The 21,525-nt window shown below is 42.9% G+C and overlaps 1 protein-coding gene across 2 annotated transcripts in view; it reads left to right on the top strand.

Moving 5' to 3' along the window:
* UBE2F (ubiquitin conjugating enzyme E2 F (putative)) overlaps nucleotides 1-21,525 on the top strand; it is a 64,720-nt gene that overhangs the window by 1,791 nt on the left and 41,404 nt on the right. For both annotated transcript variants that reach the window (XM_048952613.1, XM_048952614.1), the window contains exons 2-5: nucleotides 584-717; nucleotides 7,775-7,804; nucleotides 11,640-11,705; nucleotides 18,370-18,437. In XM_048952613.1, the coding sequence (XP_048808570.1) occupies nucleotides 600-717; nucleotides 7,775-7,804; nucleotides 11,640-11,705; nucleotides 18,370-18,437 (282 nt within the window). In that variant the 5' untranslated portion in view covers nucleotides 584-599. The remainder of the gene's footprint in view (nucleotides 1-583; nucleotides 718-7,774; nucleotides 7,805-11,639; nucleotides 11,706-18,369; nucleotides 18,438-21,525) is intronic.

Genomic DNA, 21,525 nt, shown 5'->3' on the forward strand with positions numbered 1-21,525 from the left:
TGTCCACATGTAACTTTATGGCTGTGCTGTAATGAGTGCATCCTGTCACTATTGGGCAGTTTAAATCTGTTCCATTTGCTGTGTGCTGCTGTCTGACTCAAAGCTCACTTCCCAGTGCTGCAGGGTAGTTCCAGGAAGCACTGCCCTCCCCTTCCTCTCTTGTTTGGACGCAGAAAGCAGTTCTGAATGCTGTTACAGGAGATACAGATGAGGATGGTGGGAACAGGTTGTCTGGCTGTGGCAGTGGGATTCACGCTGTGATTCGATACGCTGTGGTAGATGGTGCAGGGAAACAAGGTTGTAAACAGTGATGAAAGTCTGACCTTTTGCCAGCAAAAACTGAACTTCCTCCTTGCCTGATAGGCTGCAGCTCTGTCAGTGTTCTGGTCTGAAACAAACTCTTGTTCTTCGAACTCTATAGTTTGTCCACGTCTTTAGCTGCAGTCAAGTGATCTGTTTTTTCTTTGACTGTTAAGAATATGGCCAGAGCTGTGTAGCATGGGTCTATTTTTGTACTTCCCCTTCCCTAGTGCTTTGAGTATTGGTAATTGACTTCATTCTTTTATTTTTTTTTTTTTCCTAGACTGAAGACAGCAGTAATGCTCACTCTGGCAAGCAAGTTGAAGCGGGATGATGGTGTCAGAGGACCCCGTGCATCCAATCCAGCTTCTGATTCCACTCGGAGGGTGTCTGTACGAGATAAACTGCTTGTTAAAGGTGAAAGGAACTTACATTTCAATTTTGTGGGCTGTACTTTTTAGACCTGTTGGCAGTGATGCAATACTAAATGTTTATAAAATGGTTTCCAGAAGTGTTTGATATTGCTTGAGACTTATATGTGGAGCTTATCACAGAACTGTAGGATGTTCTGAATGGGAAGGGATTCATCTAGTCCATCAATGAGCAGGGACACCTTCAGGTCCAAATGATGCTCAGAGCCCTGTCCAGCCTGATGCTGTGTGTCTTCAGGGGCGAGGCTTCCACCACCTCTCTGGGCAGACTGTTCCAGTGCCTCACCACCCTCTCTGTAAAAATATTAAAACAAAAAAAACAAAACCAAAAAAGCACAGTAACAACTTATTCTTTATATCCAATCTAAATCTCCCCCCTTTTTGTCTGAAATCATTTCCCCTTGTCCTGTCACATCAGACCCTGCTAAAGAGTCTGTCCCCTTCCTTCATGCAGCCCCCTTTTACATACTGAAATGCTGCTCTCAGGTCTCCCCAGAGCCTTCTCTTTTCTGTGCTGAACAGCTCCAGATCTCTCAGCCTCTCCCTGTAGGGAGGTGTTCCATTCTTTGCATTGTTTTTGTGGCCCTTGTCTGGACGTGCTCTAACAGGTCCACATCCCTCCTGTACTGAGGACTCCCCATCTGGATGCAGCTCTCCAGGTGAGGTCTCACAGCACAGAGGGTCAAATCCTCTCCCTCCACACTGCTTTTGATGCAGCCCATGGTACTGCTGGCTTTGGGCTGTGAGGGCACAGTGCTGGCTCGTGTCCAGCTGCCATCCTCCAGCACCCCCAGTCCTTTTCATCTGCTCTATCCTGACATCCCCCAGCTTGTGCTGATAGTGGGTGTTGCCGTGATCCAGGTGCAAGACCTTGCTTTCAGATTTATTGAACTTCCTGAGATTCACCTGAGCACAGTGCTCAACCTGTCAAGGTCTCTCTGGGTGGCATCCCATCCCTTGGCTGTGTTGATCACAGCAGGGAGCTTGGTGTCATCTGCAAACTTGCTCAGGGTGCACCCAATCACACTGCTGGTGTCATTGATGAAGGCATTAAAGAGCAGTGGACCCTGTACTGGTCTTGGAGGGACACAAATTATCACTGATCTCCATCTGGACACTGAGCCATTGATCACTGCTCTCTGGGTGCAATCTCACAACTGGTTACTTGTCCATCAAACAGTCTACCCATCAAATCCTTATCTCTCAAGGGAGAAAAGTATTGCCATATGTCAAATAGAGAAAAACTGTAGCTGCCTGTGAAAGGAAAGTAAATCCTAAAAGTAATGTCAGTGTTGGTGTTATTAATGGTAAAGATAAAACCATTAAACTTAAAAGTTTTAAAAACAAGCAAAATATGTATTGTGAATTTTTTTCTTCTACTTAGAGCCACTGGGTGTTAAATGAGAACTTGAGAATGGAAAAATAGACCCCTTGTTTTTGTAGCACTGTGGACAAGGAAGGCTAGTTTAGGTTGTTACATCTGTGTCTGCATTGGTGCTTTGTGGCAGTTCAGGGCAATTGAGGTAGTTTGTGTTTGAGGTAGTTTGAGGCTGTGTAACTTTACTATTTTAAACTGAAATTGAGGACAGCACTTTTCTGTAGCTCAGATGATCTGTTAGATAAAAATCCTGAAGTGCTGGTGCTTTGCAATGATAGTGGGCCTAAAGCCTGATTTACTCCCTCTGGTACTAGTTGAGTGCTTCAGTGCTTGAGCTGTGCAGCTTGATCTAGTAGACTGGAATAAGCTGTTTAGATTGATGTTTCTGCTAAAAGTGAGCCAGTGTGAGTATATTGCTGTTGATGTGTAAGCTGTTAAGGTTAGGATTTGTATGAGTTAAACTATTCATGTTTTCTGGGCATGTATCAGCGTCCTGAAGTTGCCCTGAACTGTTTGGTTGAGTGTATTACTGAGCTATTGCTTTATGTGTGGCTTTTTCTAATTAGGGTAAATTCTGATGGAGGGCTTTACACTGGAGCATGGTTTCCCTGCAGTTGCTAAGGCTTCAGTGCAGTGGGAAGGGCCTCAGGTAGACATTATGTTCCCAATTTTCTGGCAGTTATAGTTCTGTAAGGACAGAGAGTTTCAATTCACTTTAAACTCTGATGCAAAAAAATGAGATTGCTTGTGACTTGTAATTTGGAAGTCTGCACTTGGCTTCAATTCTGAAGGGAGAAGGGCATCAGACTAATGAAACAGGCTCTTCAGCCAGAATGAACTACAAAACTAAAATGCTAAGTGTATATCTTCTGAGATTCTCATTAGCTTACAGGTGCAGACTTCAGAGAAAAAAAGCAGTATAATATGAAAGCACATCATGTTATACCAGAAATTGTAGTTGAAGTGACATAAAAAATTCTACTGTACCTTCAGAGCATTTGCGTTTTTCACTTTTATGACTAAAACCCTGTGCATCTTTCTTCTTTTGCAGGGAAAGCAAGGAGTTTAAGCTATAGGAAATAGTTACTGAAACTGTAATTGCTATTAGCATTATAAAACCAGCACAGGCTAAGTATTGAATGAGCTGAGGGCCAAACTGACAGATATTAAGAGCAGGTCACTGGCAGCATCCTCTGACGAGCGTGAGTGTTACATCATGGTCTGATTGTGTGTATCACATGGCCCTCCAAAAGAGCTGTAGGAGCAGCTGTCAGTCTGCTTTGAATGGTTGCTGGATGGAAATGAGAACTGGTGGCAGAATTAGATGAGTTCAGTATAACTGTGCTGGGAGTGAGTGGAATATCTAGTAGCTAGACTAGCAAATCCTTTGTGGGAATATCATCTTTTATGGTTTGCTTTAAGCTGGATGAGTACTGAGATAAGTACAAAAATTGCTAAAACTCACTCCAGCCACTAAAGGTCTGTCAGCCAAAGCAGCATCTGCAGTGTTGGAAGCCTGAGTGGTATGTTGTGATGGTGCTGGTATTTTCAGGACACGTTGTCTAGGTCTGCAGGAGGAGTTTGGAAGCAAGGGACTGCCTGCTGAGAGTGTGTGTGCGTGGTGGGTGCTTGCATCTAGACCAGTGTAGGTGCCTTTTGCTGCTTTATTGTATGGAACTGAAACAGCCCTTTGGGTGTGCAACTGTACGGGGCTGTGCAGGATTGGAGGCCGAGCTGGGGGGAGTCTGTAAGAGCAGTGGTAAGGAGGACTTGTTACTGATGTTCGTTATAGGCTGGAGGCATCAAACACAGAGATTGCAGTACAGCTGAAAGGCTGAACTTGATCTCCTGGCAACTGTGGATTGAAAAGTAGTCTTTCACATAAAGGAAAATAAATTCTGGTGGAGGGGGAGACAAGAAAAGGCCCAGCAGTTGTGCTGAGATCTGAATAGGTTCAGTCATACCTCTTAATAGCATTGGTTTCCATAACATATCTATATCTTTTTTGGCCTCAAATTGGGCATTAACTTGTGAGACAGCAGAACAGCAGACAGCTGGTCTGTGCATTGGCCTTAGGGGCAGTAAATACATATGATGGGCTGTATTGGAAGGTTAGCTGAGGATGATTTTGGCACCATATCCTAAATCCCACCTAGCCCTGGAAGCTGGTGATGACGTATAAACCAAGGTGTGGAAGCAGTTTGCCTGCTCAAGGATGATGGTGTGCTGGAGTGATGCTGTCCTGTTCCCAACCCATGGAAAGCTGGCAACGGTCTGACAGATTCTGCAGGCAAATGTCTTGGCCAATTTGATTACAGGCATCACCCAGACAGTGTTGTTTTATGGTGTTTTGTTTTCTGTTTTTGTTTTGTGTTCTTATGTGGGGGTGAAGACAGCCTTACTTGTGATGACAGGGAGTGCAGTCCAGGAAAGCTTTATAGGATCTCCTTGAAGGATGCCGTTGTCACAGTGATAACACCACTGTCCTCCATGTTTTGTGTGCACAGCCTGGAACATAGATGAGTGGCATTTTGTCTGCGGGCTGGATGGTTGTGACCACAGCCACTGCGAAGTGTAGACAGTGCTTACAATCTTCTGAAAGGTAACTGTAGATAACAGCCTGACTGGTGCTGCCTTGAAAGAGGGAAGAAGTGATAATGTAGGTATGATTTACCTAATGTAGGTATGATTGATTATAATGTAGCTGCTTGCAATGTGTGAGAAGGTTTGGGCTGGGAAGAGGCCAAGTGGTGACTGATGTGTCAGGATGTGCTGTGCCTTGAGATTGACAGTGCGGGCACAATTTTTTTTTTGTGCTAAAAGAACTATAAATTCATCTCTAAGAGGTTGCTTCATCAAGTTTAAGTAGTGGCCACTTGCTTGCTCCTGCAGGATGCTCAAAGCTTTGCAGTGCTGAGCTTGATGGCAGATCCTTTCTGAAGTGTCATGTAAGATTAGTGTTATCTAATGAGCATGACTACGAGATTGAATTAAAAAACAGCAGTCCTGCCAGGATGTCAATTGTAGCCATGTGTTTGTGTATTGATCACAAATGCACTGCAAAAAAAGCAGCAGTTCGAGCAACCACATCTAAACATCATCCAGTTTTATTTTACTGGTGCTGTTTACTTGATTGCAAATGTCAGGTTGTAATAACTTAAGTCCTAAGACATTGAGTTAGTGTTGTTTATTCCTTGGTCATCTTCAATGTGTCTGAGTTTACAACCAGGTTTAGTTAACTTGAAAATGTTTCAAGTGTGCATTTGTACAATCCTGAAGGGAAGGGAGCGAGAAACTGATCACATGAGGTGAATGTGCTCTGTAAATAAAAATCAGGAGAATCTGTATCTTGGCTTTTTTCAAACCTTTAGGTACTGTAATATCACTTGTCATAGTGGTAGGTGAGAAAATTGCAAGGTGGAGAATAGAATTAAAAGAAGACATTCTAAGCACTCTTGAAATTCTGAGACATTGTTTTGGAAATGCTGCATTCATGTCTTCACTTTTTTTTTTTATTTAACATTAAACAGGGACAGAAGCAGAAGAGGGGCTTTGGGGCCAAAAGCAGGGAGAAATACGTATTGCTGTGGGTGAGAATGTTCATTTCAGTTGAGGAAATACCCCTTTCGTTCTGTGTGCTTGTGTTGCAGTGGGAAGCACGTGGCCTGACAGTGGTGAGGGTAGTAAATAAACCATCTTATGTCCTGCCTTGTTGAGCTGGGGGAAGGGGAGAGAGCAGAACATCTCGATTATGGTTTGTGTTACTGAATATAACATCCACGTGGGTCTATCGTAAGCCATATGCCTATATGCTTGTCAGGAATGTGTGTTCCTATTTCTGTCCTGAGAATTGTCATGACTAGGGAGAATTACTGTTTGTGAAATCATTTATAAATAGCTCTGGTTACTCGTGTGTAGTGTAGCTTTCATAAAGTTCTGAGAGCTGTTGCTGTGAGACGTCACCAGTTTGCATTCAGTTTGTCCAAAGCCTGTGGTAGGTTTAAGTTCAGTCCCTGCCTTTTCACCCTTTCATTGTAGCATCTGGAACCACTAAAGAGAAGCTCTGGCACCTCTCTGCCTTTCAGACCTCCCTGGATGCCTTACCAGCGTGGTGCAGAGCTCTGTGCTGCTCCTGGGCTTGCTTCTGGTTGGCAGTCAGCTCTCTTGGCTGTGAAAGGGCTTGAGAAGCTCTGAGGTTTGCACAGCACTGGATCAGCAGTAGCAAGCGCTACTCCAAATGTTCATCATTCCTCTGTCCTGCTTTCTAGATGCTTGAAGAAATACATGAAGCATTGTGCTTGCTGCAGAGGTTTGGTAAGCATGGACATAGGAAGAGCTCTGTGGAGCTGGTGAGCTTTTAATTGTGAGATCTGTTTGAATTCTGTGTCAAAAAACTCTTTTCCTATATCTTAAGCTCAGTTGTAATCTTCTTCGGGCGTACATTTCTGAGAGTTGGTGTGCAGATCTCTTAATGTTAGCCTAAATAAATCATTGGTTTCTGTGCAGAAGAGAAAGTGAAGTGAGAAATCAGGTGGAGAAAAAAAGCCTACAGGAAATGCAAATATACACTTAATTAGGTTTCCTGGAACTGTAAGGGGAGGGGGTGCCTTCCTGCATCTTATTCATACTCTTGTGAAAGATTGAAGTAGTTGAAAGTAAGGCTTCATTGTGGTGCAGGAGAGAGGGAGAATACAGTGGGCCTTCCAGAGAGGGTAGTGTGACAGAGAGGGAGTTAGGAATAAGCTTTTCTAAGTGCTACACAACTGAATGGTGTTACTTTCTTTTTTTCCCAATGAATGACCTTGAATTTCTATGCGTGGGACATAAAAGTGAATAAAAAGAAACCTGAATTTATTTTTCAATTGGAGTGCATATCCATAGCAAACGATGCTCCAGGGGAAATTTCTAACAGGCACTGAAGCAAAAAGTCTGACTGCTCTGAGAGTATTCAGCAGTGCTGAGGTTATGGGGGGAGCTGTGCAATGGGAGCTGATGTTTCTGTCCTGATTGCTTTGCCAAGTGCTTCAAATGAAGGTTTCTGGGTTTTGACTTTCTTAATGCTGGTTTATGCAGGCAGGGTGGCATCTTGTATGACAGTGCTCTTGAGTAGAGCCTCTGTAGCTGTTCCCAAGTGTGCAGGCAGTAGTGTCATGCTTGGAGGCTTCCCCAAAGGAACCAATGTGTAACCTGAGGATATCTGTAGCCGAAGGTGGTAAAGGACATGAGCAGGTAGGTGCTGTAGAGTGCTGGAATTCCAGCAGACTGTGAACCTCTTGTGCTTGTTTTCTCCATTGAGGTACAGCTGCTTCTTGAGGTTGGTTTGCTCCTGTGTTTTGGCCCTCTGTATTTTAGAGCCTTATGAGGTTGGAGGTCAGGGTGGTGCCACTCTTTGCAGTGGTAGGGCTCTGTGTCTCTGGTGCTTCTCTCTTGGCAGAGCTGAGCCCTCTCATTGCAGTAGGGAAGCGTTGTCTGCAGGGCAGACGAGCCTTTTCAGTAATGAATTGTGTGGCTTAAAGAGAAATTTCAATGTAAATCTTCCGTGAGACTTAATTATATCTTAAATGAAATTTGATTTACAGCAAGGTTTAAATTAGATTTGCCAATTTGGACTTTGAGAATGCTTTCTGCTTGCATAAGTAATGGTATGTTTCTTTTCTTTCAACAGAGGTTGCGGAACTTGAAGCTAATTTACCTTGTAAGTACAGCATTCAATGGCATACATTTTAAGGGGAATAGGGCTGTTGATGTGATTATTTGGATCGAAGTATGAATGCTAATGATGTGTTAACTGTGGGGCAAGCTGTGCCAAGCTCTGCTGGCCTAGGTTTGAGCAGGCTTGCTCTGCCCTCTCTTAAGGTGTTGCAGAGATGGAGATCCTTGCTAGTGTCCTTTGGAAGCAGCATTGGTCATTCAGTGACATGACACAACTTGATTGCTGGTAGGGTGGGAAGTTCCTTCTCACAGAACACTCTGGAGCTGAAGAGCACGCTTCTTAACTTGCTCCTGTTTCTCCTCTGGTCTCACCTTAATTCCAAACCAGGAAATGCTTATTTAGTAGCAGAGCAAATGGCTCAGGTCTCAGGAACCACATTAACCTGGTGCTTTTTCATTTCACATTTCACATGCAAGCTGTAGCCTAGTGTGCTTCTTAAGCAGTAGATGTATTAACAAAATAAGAATACTAATTAAAATATATATATATATATATATATATATATATTCCTTAAACAAACAAAAAAGGCAAGATGAAGTGCTTTTAGCCCTGGAATCTTACCTGCATTATATGTTATCTCAGCATTATAGGGGTTTGAAGAGACATCTTGAGATCCCTAATTGTAACCCTCTCCCTTCCTCCCCCCCTTTCAAAAGCAGTTTCCCTCAAGCAGGAGGAGAATCCACAAGCTGGGCAGCCTGTTCTAGTGCTGTGGTAGTCTGACAGTAAAAAAAAGTTCTTCCTTACGTTTGTATGGAGCTTCCTCTGTTCCAGTTTCTGCCCATTGCCTCTTGTTCTGTTGCTGCTTGCCACCAAAAAGAGTCTGCCCCCATCAACTTGATTCCTGCACTTTAGATGTTTGTAAGCAGCAATGAGATCCCCTCTCAGTCTTCTCCAGACTGATCAGTCCCAGGTTGCTCAACCTCCCCTCTTACAGGAGATTGCTCCAGGTCCTTAATCATCGTTATCTCCCTCCACTGGGCCCTTTCTAGGAAACCCTGTCTGTTTTGAACTGGGGAGCCCAGAACAAATGCTCCAGATGTGGCCTCACCAGAGCAAAGGGAAAGGAGAATCTCCCTCAGCCTGCTGGCCACATTGTTTTTAATGCAGCATGGGACAGCATTGGCCATCTTGGCCACAACAGCACACTGATGGCTCATGACCAACCTGGACTCCCAGGGCCTTCTCTGCAGAGCTCTTCTCCAGCAGGTCAGCCCCTAACCTGTACCAATGCGTGCATTTATTCCTCCTCAGCTGTAAGACTCTACACTTGCTGTTGCTGAACCTCATCAGGTTCCTCTCTGCCCAGCTCTCCAGTCTGTTCAGGTCTTGTTGAAGGCTGTGCTGCCTTCTTGTATGTCAGCCAGTATCCACCCGGCTCAGTATCGTCACATCTTATGCCAGAATGGTTCATGGATGCTTTAAGATAGAGTTTGAAGAGCACAGGGTAAATGGCTTATTGCTATCAAATACATGTTTTCTGATCCTTAGCTTCAGAGAGTTAGTTCTGTAACAGATAACAAAACACAAAGTCCTTCTATAAAGGGCTTCTGCAGTTCTGTGGTTGTTGCTGAGGGTGAGTGTTGGTGGCAAAGCTGAGCTCTCTTTCCTCTCAGATTTTGACCAGAACAGCAGCACTCTGCCATCTCTGCTTCAGAGTTAGCACACAGTCTGCTCAGGGGCAGCTCCAGAACCTGTCACTTGCTCTACGTAACTTCCTGCCATCCATGCTCATATTTCAGAGTAATCTAAGACACTTTGCCTGCAGGGAAAGAGGTGTGAGCTGCTTGCTGCAGTCTGAGAGCATGCATGCAGGCTACTGCCGTGCATTCACATAAGGGTGAAAGTGCCTTGCTCTTATCTTTCAGAGAGAAGTGGTGAATATTCTCTTTGATTATGCTGGCAGATAACCCGTAATATGCCTGGTCTTCTCCATCTGAGGGAAGTTTGGCCATTTTTTCCCTCTAGGTTAGACCTCTGCTGCTTCTCCTGAGCCTCTTGTGTTTGCTAATGCCTGTAAATCCAGATCAGCTGTCAGATCTCAAAAATCAGGCTTCTCAGCATGCAGGCTGCCTGATGGGAGGAATTGAGGGGAAAAAACACAGAACAGAAGAGCTAAAAGGGATAATGTGAAGCATTATCACTTTCTTTCTGTATGCTTCTCTTTCTAAAAGACAATTATAGAGATTTTTTCACAGTAGTTTTTGGTTCAACTTTTTGCTTAGTCTCTTCAATAAGATAATGAATGAGAAATGGATTAAAGTAGGATAATGTTGAGAAATGTATATCAGGGTTTGTGGCTTTTACAGTGTGAATGCATTACTGGAGTGTGTGTGTGCAGCTGTAGGTATTTTTTATAGGCAAATGGGATCTATATATTTTTGATGCTGTGTAGCTTCTTAGTTAAGGGAGAAAAGTACAGCCAGTTTGGATGGATTCAGAAGCTAAAGGCTGCATTATATGGTTAATGATGTATGCATGGTTGTACACAGCTTCTAGTGCCAGCTTGATAGCTTTTCTGTGCCATAATCAAAAAAGACCAGCTTTGTACATGACAAGGCAGCTCAGTTTGTGTCATCAGAGGCAAACAAAGGGCTGTTATGCTGTGAATTTGCATCTGTTGAACTGCTGCTGACTACTTTCATAACAGCCCCTGCACAACTTCACAGATGGATGTTTCCTCCTCTTTTTGCTCTTGTTCTTCATTGTCACTGTTGTCCTTAATTTCATCTAGTTTGAGAATAAAATCATCACCTTTGCTTTTTGATGCTGCTTCACTCTTAGTAGGTGTAATCACTGACTTGAAAGTTAAACAGGACAGAGATGTGTAGCAGTTGTACGTAGGCATTCTGAGGCAGTCTTTATTGTTGCATATGGCTGCAGTATCTGTTTGATTTCTAGTCTGTTGATTTATGAATGGTGTAGCAGCTTCAATCGCAATTGCACTGTCTGGAGTGGTCAGTGCCCCACATGGAAGCAGTTCCTGATTGTGAAGCCTTGGGCAGGGAGAAATACTTGCCTCACGAGTTAAAAAGTGCACGTTGCCAATACAGTGTTAATTTTTGAATTGGCTTTTTAACATAAAATTTCTGTAATACAGTTCACTGTAAAGAGCACTAAGGAAATGTAGATTCTTCCCTCTCCCCTTCTTCTGTGCAAAAGCCTGAAAAAGTAATTTACTTTTCATGAGTTCATTTCTGAAGGGCTAGGGCAAGGCTCTGGCAGCCTGTTACGGGTTTGAAACTTGCTCTTGGATGGAATAAAATAGGCTGGTTGTGGCACTCAGCTAGGCTGAGAAACAGCTTTGTTCAATGTGACAGCTGAACAGCAGCTTCGCTTCTCTTTTGGATGAGTAAAGCAGTAAAGCATGCTTCCAATTGCATCTTGCAGGTATAAATCCATTCTAGCATAGAGCTGTGGTGGCAAGACTTCCTGGAAAGTGCTGTGTATGATCAAGTGTTAAAGGTATATGTGTTCCTGTTAGGGAATCTCTAAGGATGCTGATTCTGCATGCTGTCTTCTCAGCTTAGAGCTAGCGTCCATATAGAAGACCTATTCCTGTGTCATTTTACAGTATGAGACAACATGGTTTACTGAAAGGAAATCAACTTCTCCCTCCCAGCTCAAAGAAACGGAGTTACTGCAGGTAACCTAGAACTGTATGGAGAAAAGACACTGGAGAGAAAGTATGGGAAATCAGTGAACTGGAACACAGGGATTAATCAGGGTGCTAATTCAGGGGATGTGAAAGATGATATATGTTTTTTCAACAGTGGACAAACGGTTATCTGATGCAAATTGTTCTTTTGCTTAACAGGTACATGTAAAGTGAATTTTCCTGACCCAAACAAGCTTCATTACTTTCAGCTAACCGTAATCCCAGGTAATTTTCTAAACCTATAGCTTTTGCTTCTGTATGTGTTGCTGTGGTGGAAACACAATTCAAGGTCTATAGAATATGGTAAACTTTCTAGTCAATGACAGCTGTAATGCAGTGATGGTTTCATAGGGGCCATGAGGAAATTGGGCTGGATTTTGAGAACTATGTTGCAGTAAGATTGCTATCAAAATATAGCAAGTTCAGCAAGTATTCAAGTCTTGTTGGCTCATTTTGAATGAAGACATTTTACTGAGCCTATTTCAAGTCATATATTGGCAAAAAAACCCTCAAAAACAAAGTGTGGACCATGTCTAGAGAAATGACTGTATGACAGCTCTGTTGAACACCAGATTTATTCCTATTTATACATACAGATTGCTTGATTCTGTGGTATTTAAAGGGCAGGTGATGTAACACTGGAAAACTTCAAATCTGTGCATATCTGAAGATGCTTAAAAAGTGGGAGTCTCTTGGTCTTTAAAAATGTCTTCAAACATTCAAGTATGTGGAAGCTAGATCTTTTAATGTGCCTGAAGTACACTGCTGGCCTGTTGGTCAGTAAAAACTGCCTCAATTAATTTGTGCATTCATCTTTTCCATGTGAGATTCTTAATAGTAATCAGAAATTACGGAGTTTGCTCATGTTTTGGATTAGAAAACGGTGTCTGTTGTGGATGGACTTGCATGGAAGATCATCTATTGAAATGTCAGGAACGCTTTTACTGCAAATCATCTTTGAGAGCGTGCAGCAGTTCAAATGAGGACACTGATGTGTGCAGTGCACTGAAACGTTTGAGTTAAGAGGCGTTGCAACCAAGCCAGCAAATTCTTACCGGTGTAGATTTCCTGTGGATATTTATGGACGGGGTTTGCATGCTGTGTGTCAGTCTTGGAGACGTCTTACCTGTGCAAATAATGCTTTACGGTTTGTAGAGCTAGAGGAACATTTTTGGCAGTGTTTTGATAGGAAATGACCGCTAGATGTCGGTGTTGCTTTTTCGCTGGCCCGAACCGACCGGCGCTTCCTTGGCAGCAGGAATCTTTGCTAACGAGTTCATTAGTGTGATTCCTTTTGGGTACGGAAAAACGAGTTCGATTTTCCTTGTCAGTATGCTAAGAAAAACAAAAAATATATATAAGTGCTATTACTGAACTTTCTAACGTCTCGTTCTGTGCAGGAGATGTATTTGCATTTAATTAGTGAGTGTCGCCTGTTTGTAACAACTCGTTGTCCTTCAGTTTAAATGATACTTGCTTATGAAGTTTTGGAAATGAGATGCTTTCACAGGATCATCACAGTGCAAGTCAGGACTGTCTTTGATGCCAAAGCGATAGATAGCTTCTTTGTACTAATTTTAAGGCATCTAAAGACATAAGGTTGTTTGGTCTGTTAACTGCTGTGCAAGCTGTTGCAGTTGGAAGACAATTGCTGAGTGCAGTGCATGGTTTTTGTGCTGGCTTCGTTAAACGATCTCGGGAATGAGATGATCTTAATGAACATTTTCTTGCTCCAAATATAGCTGCACAGCTGAAGTGGCTGCAGTTGTAGCCTGCCCAAAGTAAACATCTATTTTCAGCTGTGCATAATTCAGGTACAGAATCTTGTGATCAGCGACAGCTTGGCACAGCTCTCTCAGTGCAGAACGCAACACATACCAAGGATCCACTGCAGTTTTCTGACCACCTTTGGGATATGCTAAATCTCAGTTTTCTCTGAGGTGACAGAGAGGCAGCAAATATTGTCTCAGAATGCTTCTGCCTCAAATGGGTAAAATTCTAGATGGGAGACAACCATTTTTTGTAGTGCCGAAACAGCATTGCATGAATGTGAACAGGGAGAAAAGGGCTGTTCTTCCTCATCCTGCCTGGAATTGTTTCTAGCACTGCACATCCAAATTACTTCTAGAAGTCATCATCGTATTAAAATTGTCATTTTGGCTTGTGCTTAAGAAGTCCTGGTTCCTTTATGGTCTGGCAGTGCTCAGTGAGAGAATGTATAGCAGCATGCATTGGAAAAAGGGTAAAACAGGTTTTACAGCCATGATGGATAAACTGCTTGCCCCTGAGACAGATGCTGCTGCTGGAGCTGCTTTTTCCTTGTGTCATATCAACCAATTTTTTCTGTCATTGAAAAATGTGCTCGTGGCACCACTTGCCTCTGTTCCTATTTTGGTATCTGTACCTTATTGGATCAAATGCTAGGGAAAATAAGGAGATGGATATTTGCAACATGGAGGCCTGCCTCTGCACTGGTATTTGAAGCACGGAATTTGCAGCTGAAGGTGAAACACAGTAATGACCTGGGCAGAGGGGAGAGGTGAGTTTAGGTGGCATATACATGACGAAGACTAGAGGAATGCATAGAGTTAATTAATTTGTTTCCCATGCAGTTGTGTAGGTTGGGGTTAGCGTGATTATTTGGGTCACATTCTTCAGGGAATTAATAAAATGCCTGTTTTCTGCTTTGCATACCATAAAATGACAAATGTCAGTGAGCATGGCTGAGCGTTTCAATGCTTACGATTGAAGGAGCTGCTATCAAATGCACATCCTTTGTGGCCTGTCCAAATTATCTTACATTTTCTTCTAAATGTAAAATAATTCTGTGTCTTTGCTGTGCATTTAACCATCAGAACGCCTCACAGGCACAGATTAGTATTAGGTTGTTAGTAAAGAAACTTGAGACTGCAGTAGGAGGAATGTTAATGTAGCTTGAAGACGTAAATTTAAGCAGGAGACACAAACTGGAGCTCAGACATATTCACTTCTTGGAAAAATCTCCTGTAAATGGACAAGTTATGAGCTAAAACTATTTTAATTAGCTCTTTCATTTACACTGCTTTGCTTACTATTAGCTTTGCCAGAACTTTAGTTCTTTTCAGCACTGTTACATGGCTGAAAGATCGAGGGTTTTTGAGTCTGTATGAGGGCAGGGAAGGGAATACAATTGTAGGTGTTGGAAGGGACCTTGGGTTGTCATCTAATTCAACCCTCTACTAAAGCAGGTTCCCTATAGTAGGTTGCAGTAGGAAAGCATCCAGGTGGGTTTTGAATATTTCCAGAGAAAGGAACTGCACAGCCCCCTCGGGCAGCTTGTTCCAGTGCTCTGCTGCTAGTTACCGCCCTCAACTAGACTGCACCGTTGTCTGCAGCCTTCTGTGCTCTGCCAATCAACCAGTTCTCAATCCACCTCGCCGTCAGCTTGTCTGTCCCACAGTTCTGAAGCCTACCTATGAGAATGTTATGGGAGACAGTGTCAAAACCCTTGCTGGGATTCCTGAGGGTCAGTCTTAGGAAAGTCTGAAGCAAAGAAAGCATTCAGCAACTCTGCCTTCTCAGTGTCCTCCATTACCAGTCACCCACCTCATTCACCAACAGACCTACATTTTTCTCCAGCCTTCCTTTTGCTATTGACATATTTGAAGAAGTGTATCTTGTTGTTGTTGATCTCCCTTTCCAGTGGGCCTCAGCCTTAGCCTTCCTCATTTCATCCCGTCTGGCAGCATTACTGTGTCTCTCTCAAGTGGGCAGACACCTTTCCTGCATTTCACAGGATTTCATCCATTTGAGGTCTTCCATGAGTCCTGTGCTCATCCATACAGGTCTCCTGCCACTTTTGCCTGATTTCTTACCCCTGGGTAAGATATATATATATATATATATATATACACACATACTGATCTTGAGCTTTGTAGAAGTGGTGTTTGAATGCCAAGTCTGGAGTGCTCTAGGTCTTGCAGAGATTTCTCAGCCTTGTGTAGAACATAGAAAAATAAAGAAAACAAAAGTAATACAAATAGGAATTTCTTGTGGCTTGTGGAACTGCTAGTATGTGGTTAAAAAGCGTTTGAGCTAATCTAAAACAAGTTTTTTGCTAAGGAAAGGGAATGTTCTTCCATCGTCTGGTCCTGCTGTACCTCTTGCACTAATTCCAGTTCTCGTCTCAACCATTTGTACTCCAATTTGTCTCACTAATCCTGTGGGACACACTGCAGTCTTTTTGCCATGATGATTTCATGCAGCTTTGACTGATTTCCATGTTGTTGCTGGGAGTCCCTGCCTGGGCTGGGTGGGTGTGGAGCTGCCCTGAGCTGTGTCTGCCTGATGGTGAAGAGGTGGAGAAAGTGAAGAACAACTCTTCACCATTTTTTGTTTCTTTTTTCCCCCCCTTCCCTGTGCATTTTCTTGAGCAGTGTCATCAGCAGTCTTGCTGCCCGTGCTTTTAGATGAGTACCAACCTGTATGTTCCTGCAGATGGCATCTGTGCCTGGTGTTTTCAGTGTGCGGAGATGCAGAGTGTGGCTTTTCTCTTACTGTTCAGCTGGCAGCACACTGACAACCTTCTGGCAAGCTGTCCTTCCCTGGAGCTGTTTTTGAGTATTTTTGTTTTTGAACAATTGCATTACAGTGAAGACTGATTAAATCTGAGGGTTTTCTTTGACGCAAGGCACATGTAGACATACCTATTTTGCATTAGCAGGGGTAGATCATGAAGGGCTGCTGTGTGCTACACTCCAAGGCCATGGAATCCAGGAACTATTGAAATTAAGCCAATGAAAAATAACTTTCTGCTGCTGGGCTTTGTGAGCAGCCTTCACAGGGGTGCTGTTTCTCCTTTGCCTTGCAGCAGCCTTATATCTCCCTGTGTAGACATCACATTGCATGTGATAGCTTCCCATGGAAGCCTAGAACGGTTAAGGCTGGAAAAGAGCTCTAAGATCATCTAGATCATCACCCCCAGGTTATTTTCCACAGTGCAGCTTTCCAGCCACTCTGTCCCAAGCCTATAGCATTGCATGGGGTTGTTGTGACCAAAGCCTGGCATTTGATCTTGTTGAACCTCATCCCATTGGCCTCAGCCTATCCAGATCCCTCTGCAGGACCTTCTACCCTCAGACTGATCAACACTTTCACATGAGTTGGTGTCATTGCAAACGTACTGAGAATGCATCAATCCCCTTGTCCAGATCAATAAAGTGATGTTGAGAAGTGATAGCTTAAGTGCTTGTGAACCAAGGAACACTGATGGAAGACTGATCTGCATGGTTAGTACTGTAGCAGGCACTGAAGAGATTGGTATTGTTTGTTTTGCTCTGCTCAGTGAAAGACCTGTGCATTTATTTCTTCCAGCTGTGGTTTTTACAAGGTGTGGCATCACGCTTGGGAACAGTGAGGATTCCTGCAACTTGGTTAAATAGATTTCATGTGTGCTGAGTGGTGAATGAAGTGCCGTCAGTTGCATCCTGTAGGGTTGCTCAGGGGTGACTGTGCTGTTTGAGTTCCAGGTGGAGCATTGAACCATTTCTGTAATGGTTCTTTCTTAAAACAACATCTTACTTTGAGCGTGTGGCAAATCTGACAGGCAGCAGTTTCATCAAAAGGGTATTTGGTGTTACTCACCTTTATATACTTGATTCTTCAGAAATGTTTTGCTTTACTGATTTTTATCTCCAGTATGTTTGAATGCAAAATAAAAATGCTTTGACTTGTGTATTTTTTTCCCATCAAAACCAATGCAGGTGCAGCTCTGTGCTGATAAAGCACAGCAGCATGCCTGAGAGGTCTGCTTAATAAATTAAGTGCATGTCAAAATTGAATTGGAAGTGAAGGATGTATTTGAAAAATGCGTACTCTCAGTAGGTTATTAAAGTGAGCTTTGCACTGGATGAGGCTGGCAGTTCTGTGCAGATGTCTATGGGATGACAAAAGGTTTGGGTGGGCTGGGTGCTGGAAGCCAGCAGTTCCAGGATGGAGGCAGCCATAAACCTGTATGGGATGGGAAAGATCAGCCATGCTCTGTTTCCATGCTCTGGTAGCACTAGATGTGGGAAGGGAAGAGGTCCAGAAGGCACCACGTCATCCCAGTGGGATTTTGGTGATGTATAATAGGAGAGCTAGAAGCATTTTGGAAGTTAGATAATAAGATAATAAGAAATGTGTCTTTTTAATCGTTCTCTAAACCACAGATTGCGTTGCCAAGCTTTCCTTTGCAATGTTGTTTTTAAAAATTGCATATTAAACAGTTGTGTGAGGATAACCAACCCCTCCTGACTATCAGTTCTTTGTATGGCTGCACGATGTGATGCAGAGAACAAGAATAATGACAAAACTCTGTAGTTGCAATGCCAGACAGACACGTATCAGATTGCTTGCAAGCATTTCAGCATCCAAGCACAGCCATCTCAGGAATGACAGCCTGTTGCCTATTGTCTCTGGTTACACGCAACTGGATATGTTCAGAATTCATATTTTACAATTTAGCACTTTTCATAATTCAGTGTTGGATCTCAGGTTGACGGAGAAGCAGGCGGATTTTCCTAATTGGTTCATCACCCACTGGGAGATAATTGTCAGTCAAAAGACCTGGCTTGCTTTTTTATTGTAGTGCACGTGCTCTTGGCACACCATTATTCCTACTGTGACTGTAATTGCTGGTGCAAGTCTGAGGGTGCTGTGGTTAAGAAGGATTTAGCATGCATTAGCAGCAAGATGTGTAACCAGCTTTCTTTTTGGAGTTGGAAGCAGCTAGTGCTTTGGTGTTTGGGTTTTTGGTGATGACCTGAGGCTGTTATTTGAATCTCATTAATGACATAATTTGTATAAAACAGCATTGGTTATTTTCTCTAAGTGAACTGTTTTAATATTTGTGGTTCTTTTTCTTTGCTAGATGAGGGCTATTACCAAGGTGGAAAATTTCAGTTTGAAATTGAAGTTCCTGATGCCTACAATATGGTGGTAAGTATCTTATTATTGGTCTAAAGGTGGTTACATTTCCTTTCTGTGTATTGGGACAGAGGGAAGTTGGCATTGAATCTAAGAGAGGGGCTTCTCTCTCTTGCTGAAATGCCATCAAAATACAGAACAATTTGGTTACACTTTGGTAGTGTGGCATCTGAAACCGACGTTATTCCTTAAAGAAAAATAATGCTCTGGCAGAGGATGCTTGGAAATGTAAATGAGTCAGACTGTTTTGGCTGAGGTTCCACTCTCATCTGTGCTCCCTTGGTAATTATTTTTGAGACCCGAGCTTGATTATTCTCACCAAAAAAATAGTGTCTAGAAGAGGGAGTTATACAACTGAACAGAAAGGAGAAGTCTTTGCTCTTTATTTTTGTGGGGCCTTCAGCTTGTGCTTATATTTCTGCTATTGGACTGCAGTGCTCAACTCCTTTTTAGAGGGTGCAGTGGAGGACTTGGAAAGTGCAGAGATGGTGGCAAGTGGCCTTTGGTGCACTCCACTAATTCTGCAGGTTGTCTCCCAAACTGCTTAGCTATCTATTAAAAAAAAACCACCTTATTTCAATGGTTATTAAGCAAGCAGCTTTCCAGAGGACATCCCCATGATCACAGTTTCTTATTATAGACAAACAGAAAGCTCCAAGGAACTTGCTCTTTTTGAACATGAGAAACATTATTGCTTTGTTGTACTCTACTAAAATTACAGACTGTGGCAAGAGAGGAGGAGGTACAATTACAATAAAAATAACTGTAGACATTGTTTTCAGAGTTGAGCAGTCTGTAGGAAAAAGCAAACTCCAAAAATGGAAAACAGGTGGGGCGTATGTCTGGTTCTCATGAATTACTCTTGGTCCTCTGTGTTCTGATGATATATAGGGAAATTAGATTCATTTGAGCATTTAAATTGCAATAATTGCATGCGGAGGTATGAGCTGCAGCAGGAAGGAAGGAAGGAAGCCTCACTTAGTTTGAACATGTTTTATTTTGCTTGCGTTCATAACTTTTTTTTCTTACATCTTTTTTGTTTTCTGACATTTGCTGTTATTATTTGAGAAGTCTTCTTTCAGAGAGGCTGAAGAATGAGTAGGAGAGGATAGCAGAGGTCCGAGAAGACCTTTGACTTGGGTTCAAATGCACCAAGACTAAATTCAGCATCATATATGTGCAGCGGCTGCTGTCGCAGCCCTGTTTTTTGTGCAGTATGTATATACACACACAGGAGGAGCAGCAGTCTGGAATGGGATGGCCTGAATTCTCAGACTGAGCTTGAAGAGCTCCAGTGGGGTAGAAAAGATCTGCCTCTGGGAGTGGGGGGACTGGGCTGCCATTCCAGAACATGCCTTGATAAGTTCTCTGATATTCCTGGTGCTTATAATCAAGGGGGCACGCACTATATTTTTTAAGTTATTGCTTGTGGAGGACGGTAGTTATTTCTGAATCAGCTCAATTTTCCATTGTCACTGGTCAAGAGATGAGCAACACTTAGCAGTATTTTAGCTATCCAGCTATCTGAGTTAAGTGGTAGCCATCTCAGGTCCTGCACAGCTTCGGGGAACGGGTTTTGATCTCTGTTCACAGCTTTTTCTCTCTTTGACTGTTTTCCTGGGAGTTTTTGGTAAGAATAAAGTATTTTTCTTTGGAAATCTCAAACTCTATTGCAGTTCAGTGTTCTATTCCTTTTATTTTATTATATAACCAAACCCTGGATCCTGTGTGTCCTTCTAGGTAGGTTCTTTTAGTGCACCTCGTGTTTGCAGTTGCTTTTTTTTTTTTTATAAGTTCCCCATGTAACCTCACCAGAAAACTTTCCATGGTGACAGTTTTATACACCCTGTGAACATACTGTAAATAAGGTGGTCACTAAGTAATTGCATTCTCCTTTTAATGTGAATGAACTGTGCCATCAAAAATACCTGGAGGAACGTGGCATTCATGGCAGAAGGGGAACCCTCCCATGTTCTCGTCCATCTGACTTCTTAGTCATCATCAATAAGGCAGTTTAACCACTGTGGCATTGCTGAGTACATGGAGAAATACAAAATATATAAAGTTGTAACTGAAGAGGAAAAACTTGGTAAGCTTTGTGTTGTGAACTGAAACTGATGCGTGCTGTTCTGTCAGGGAAGCAAAGCACTGGAGGTAATAGTGGATCTGTGAGCATAAGTCACTGGCTTGTGTCACCTAGGCTGTGCAGTCCCTCAGGGCAGAGATTCAAGAGCCTAACATGTGGGAAGGATGCTTTGGGGTTAGCTCTGCTGTGAAGTGCTGCCTCTTGCTTGTGCCCAGAGCACACAGCTGGTTGATCAGGCACTTCTACATCACTGAGCTGCTGTATTTGGTACTGGAAATGTTTGTGGTGATTATCTGTAAGGCAATATTATACATATTATAAGGGTTCTTCCATTATATCTGTAATTAAAACTACTTAAGCTGTTGAAGAGATGGATAATTTTAGAAGCATCTGAATGGGAGAACAGGAAAAGGTTTTCATTTCTAATCAGTTGCTGGTCGTGCAAGAGGAATTGTTCAGATAGATCTGTGCTGCATTGCGAGAGGTAATTTGTGTCACACTGCTTCTGCAAGCTGACAGGATGCATTTCACTGTGCTTTGCAGGCAGGCTAAAGAGAGGAAAGAGATCTCATCGAGGAGAGATCTCATCCTTGTTTTACCGAGGACTTCTTTTAAAGCAGTGTGTTTCCCATAGAGGGGAACTCTTTGGGCACTGCAGCTGTGCATTTTCCTGTTGGGTCATCTCAGTGATTGTCTTCACTATTACTGAGTTAGTACTGCTAGTAATGTTAGCACTACTACAGAACAATCTGAACGTTACAAATGTCTTCACACTCCCATGTTGGCAAAGGGGCCTGCGTGGGCAGTTCTGGTCATCCTTTTCCTGTGCCTTCTGAGCAGACAGTCAGAGGTGATGCTTCATGCAGCCCTAAGGAAGGAAGCAGAGTCGGTCACAAGGACACCAGTGCACGCACATGGTCCTCAATTAACACATCTGCTTTCCAGGGACTGTTGGGGTGAAAAGCATCCTAAATGGAAGACTTCATCCCATACATGACCCAAAACTAACTTGAA

Source organism: Lagopus muta, chromosome 8 (assembly GCF_023343835.1).
Source record: "Lagopus muta isolate bLagMut1 chromosome 8, bLagMut1 primary, whole genome shotgun sequence".
NCBI classification, from domain to species: Eukaryota; Metazoa; Chordata; class Aves; order Galliformes; family Phasianidae; genus Lagopus; species Lagopus muta.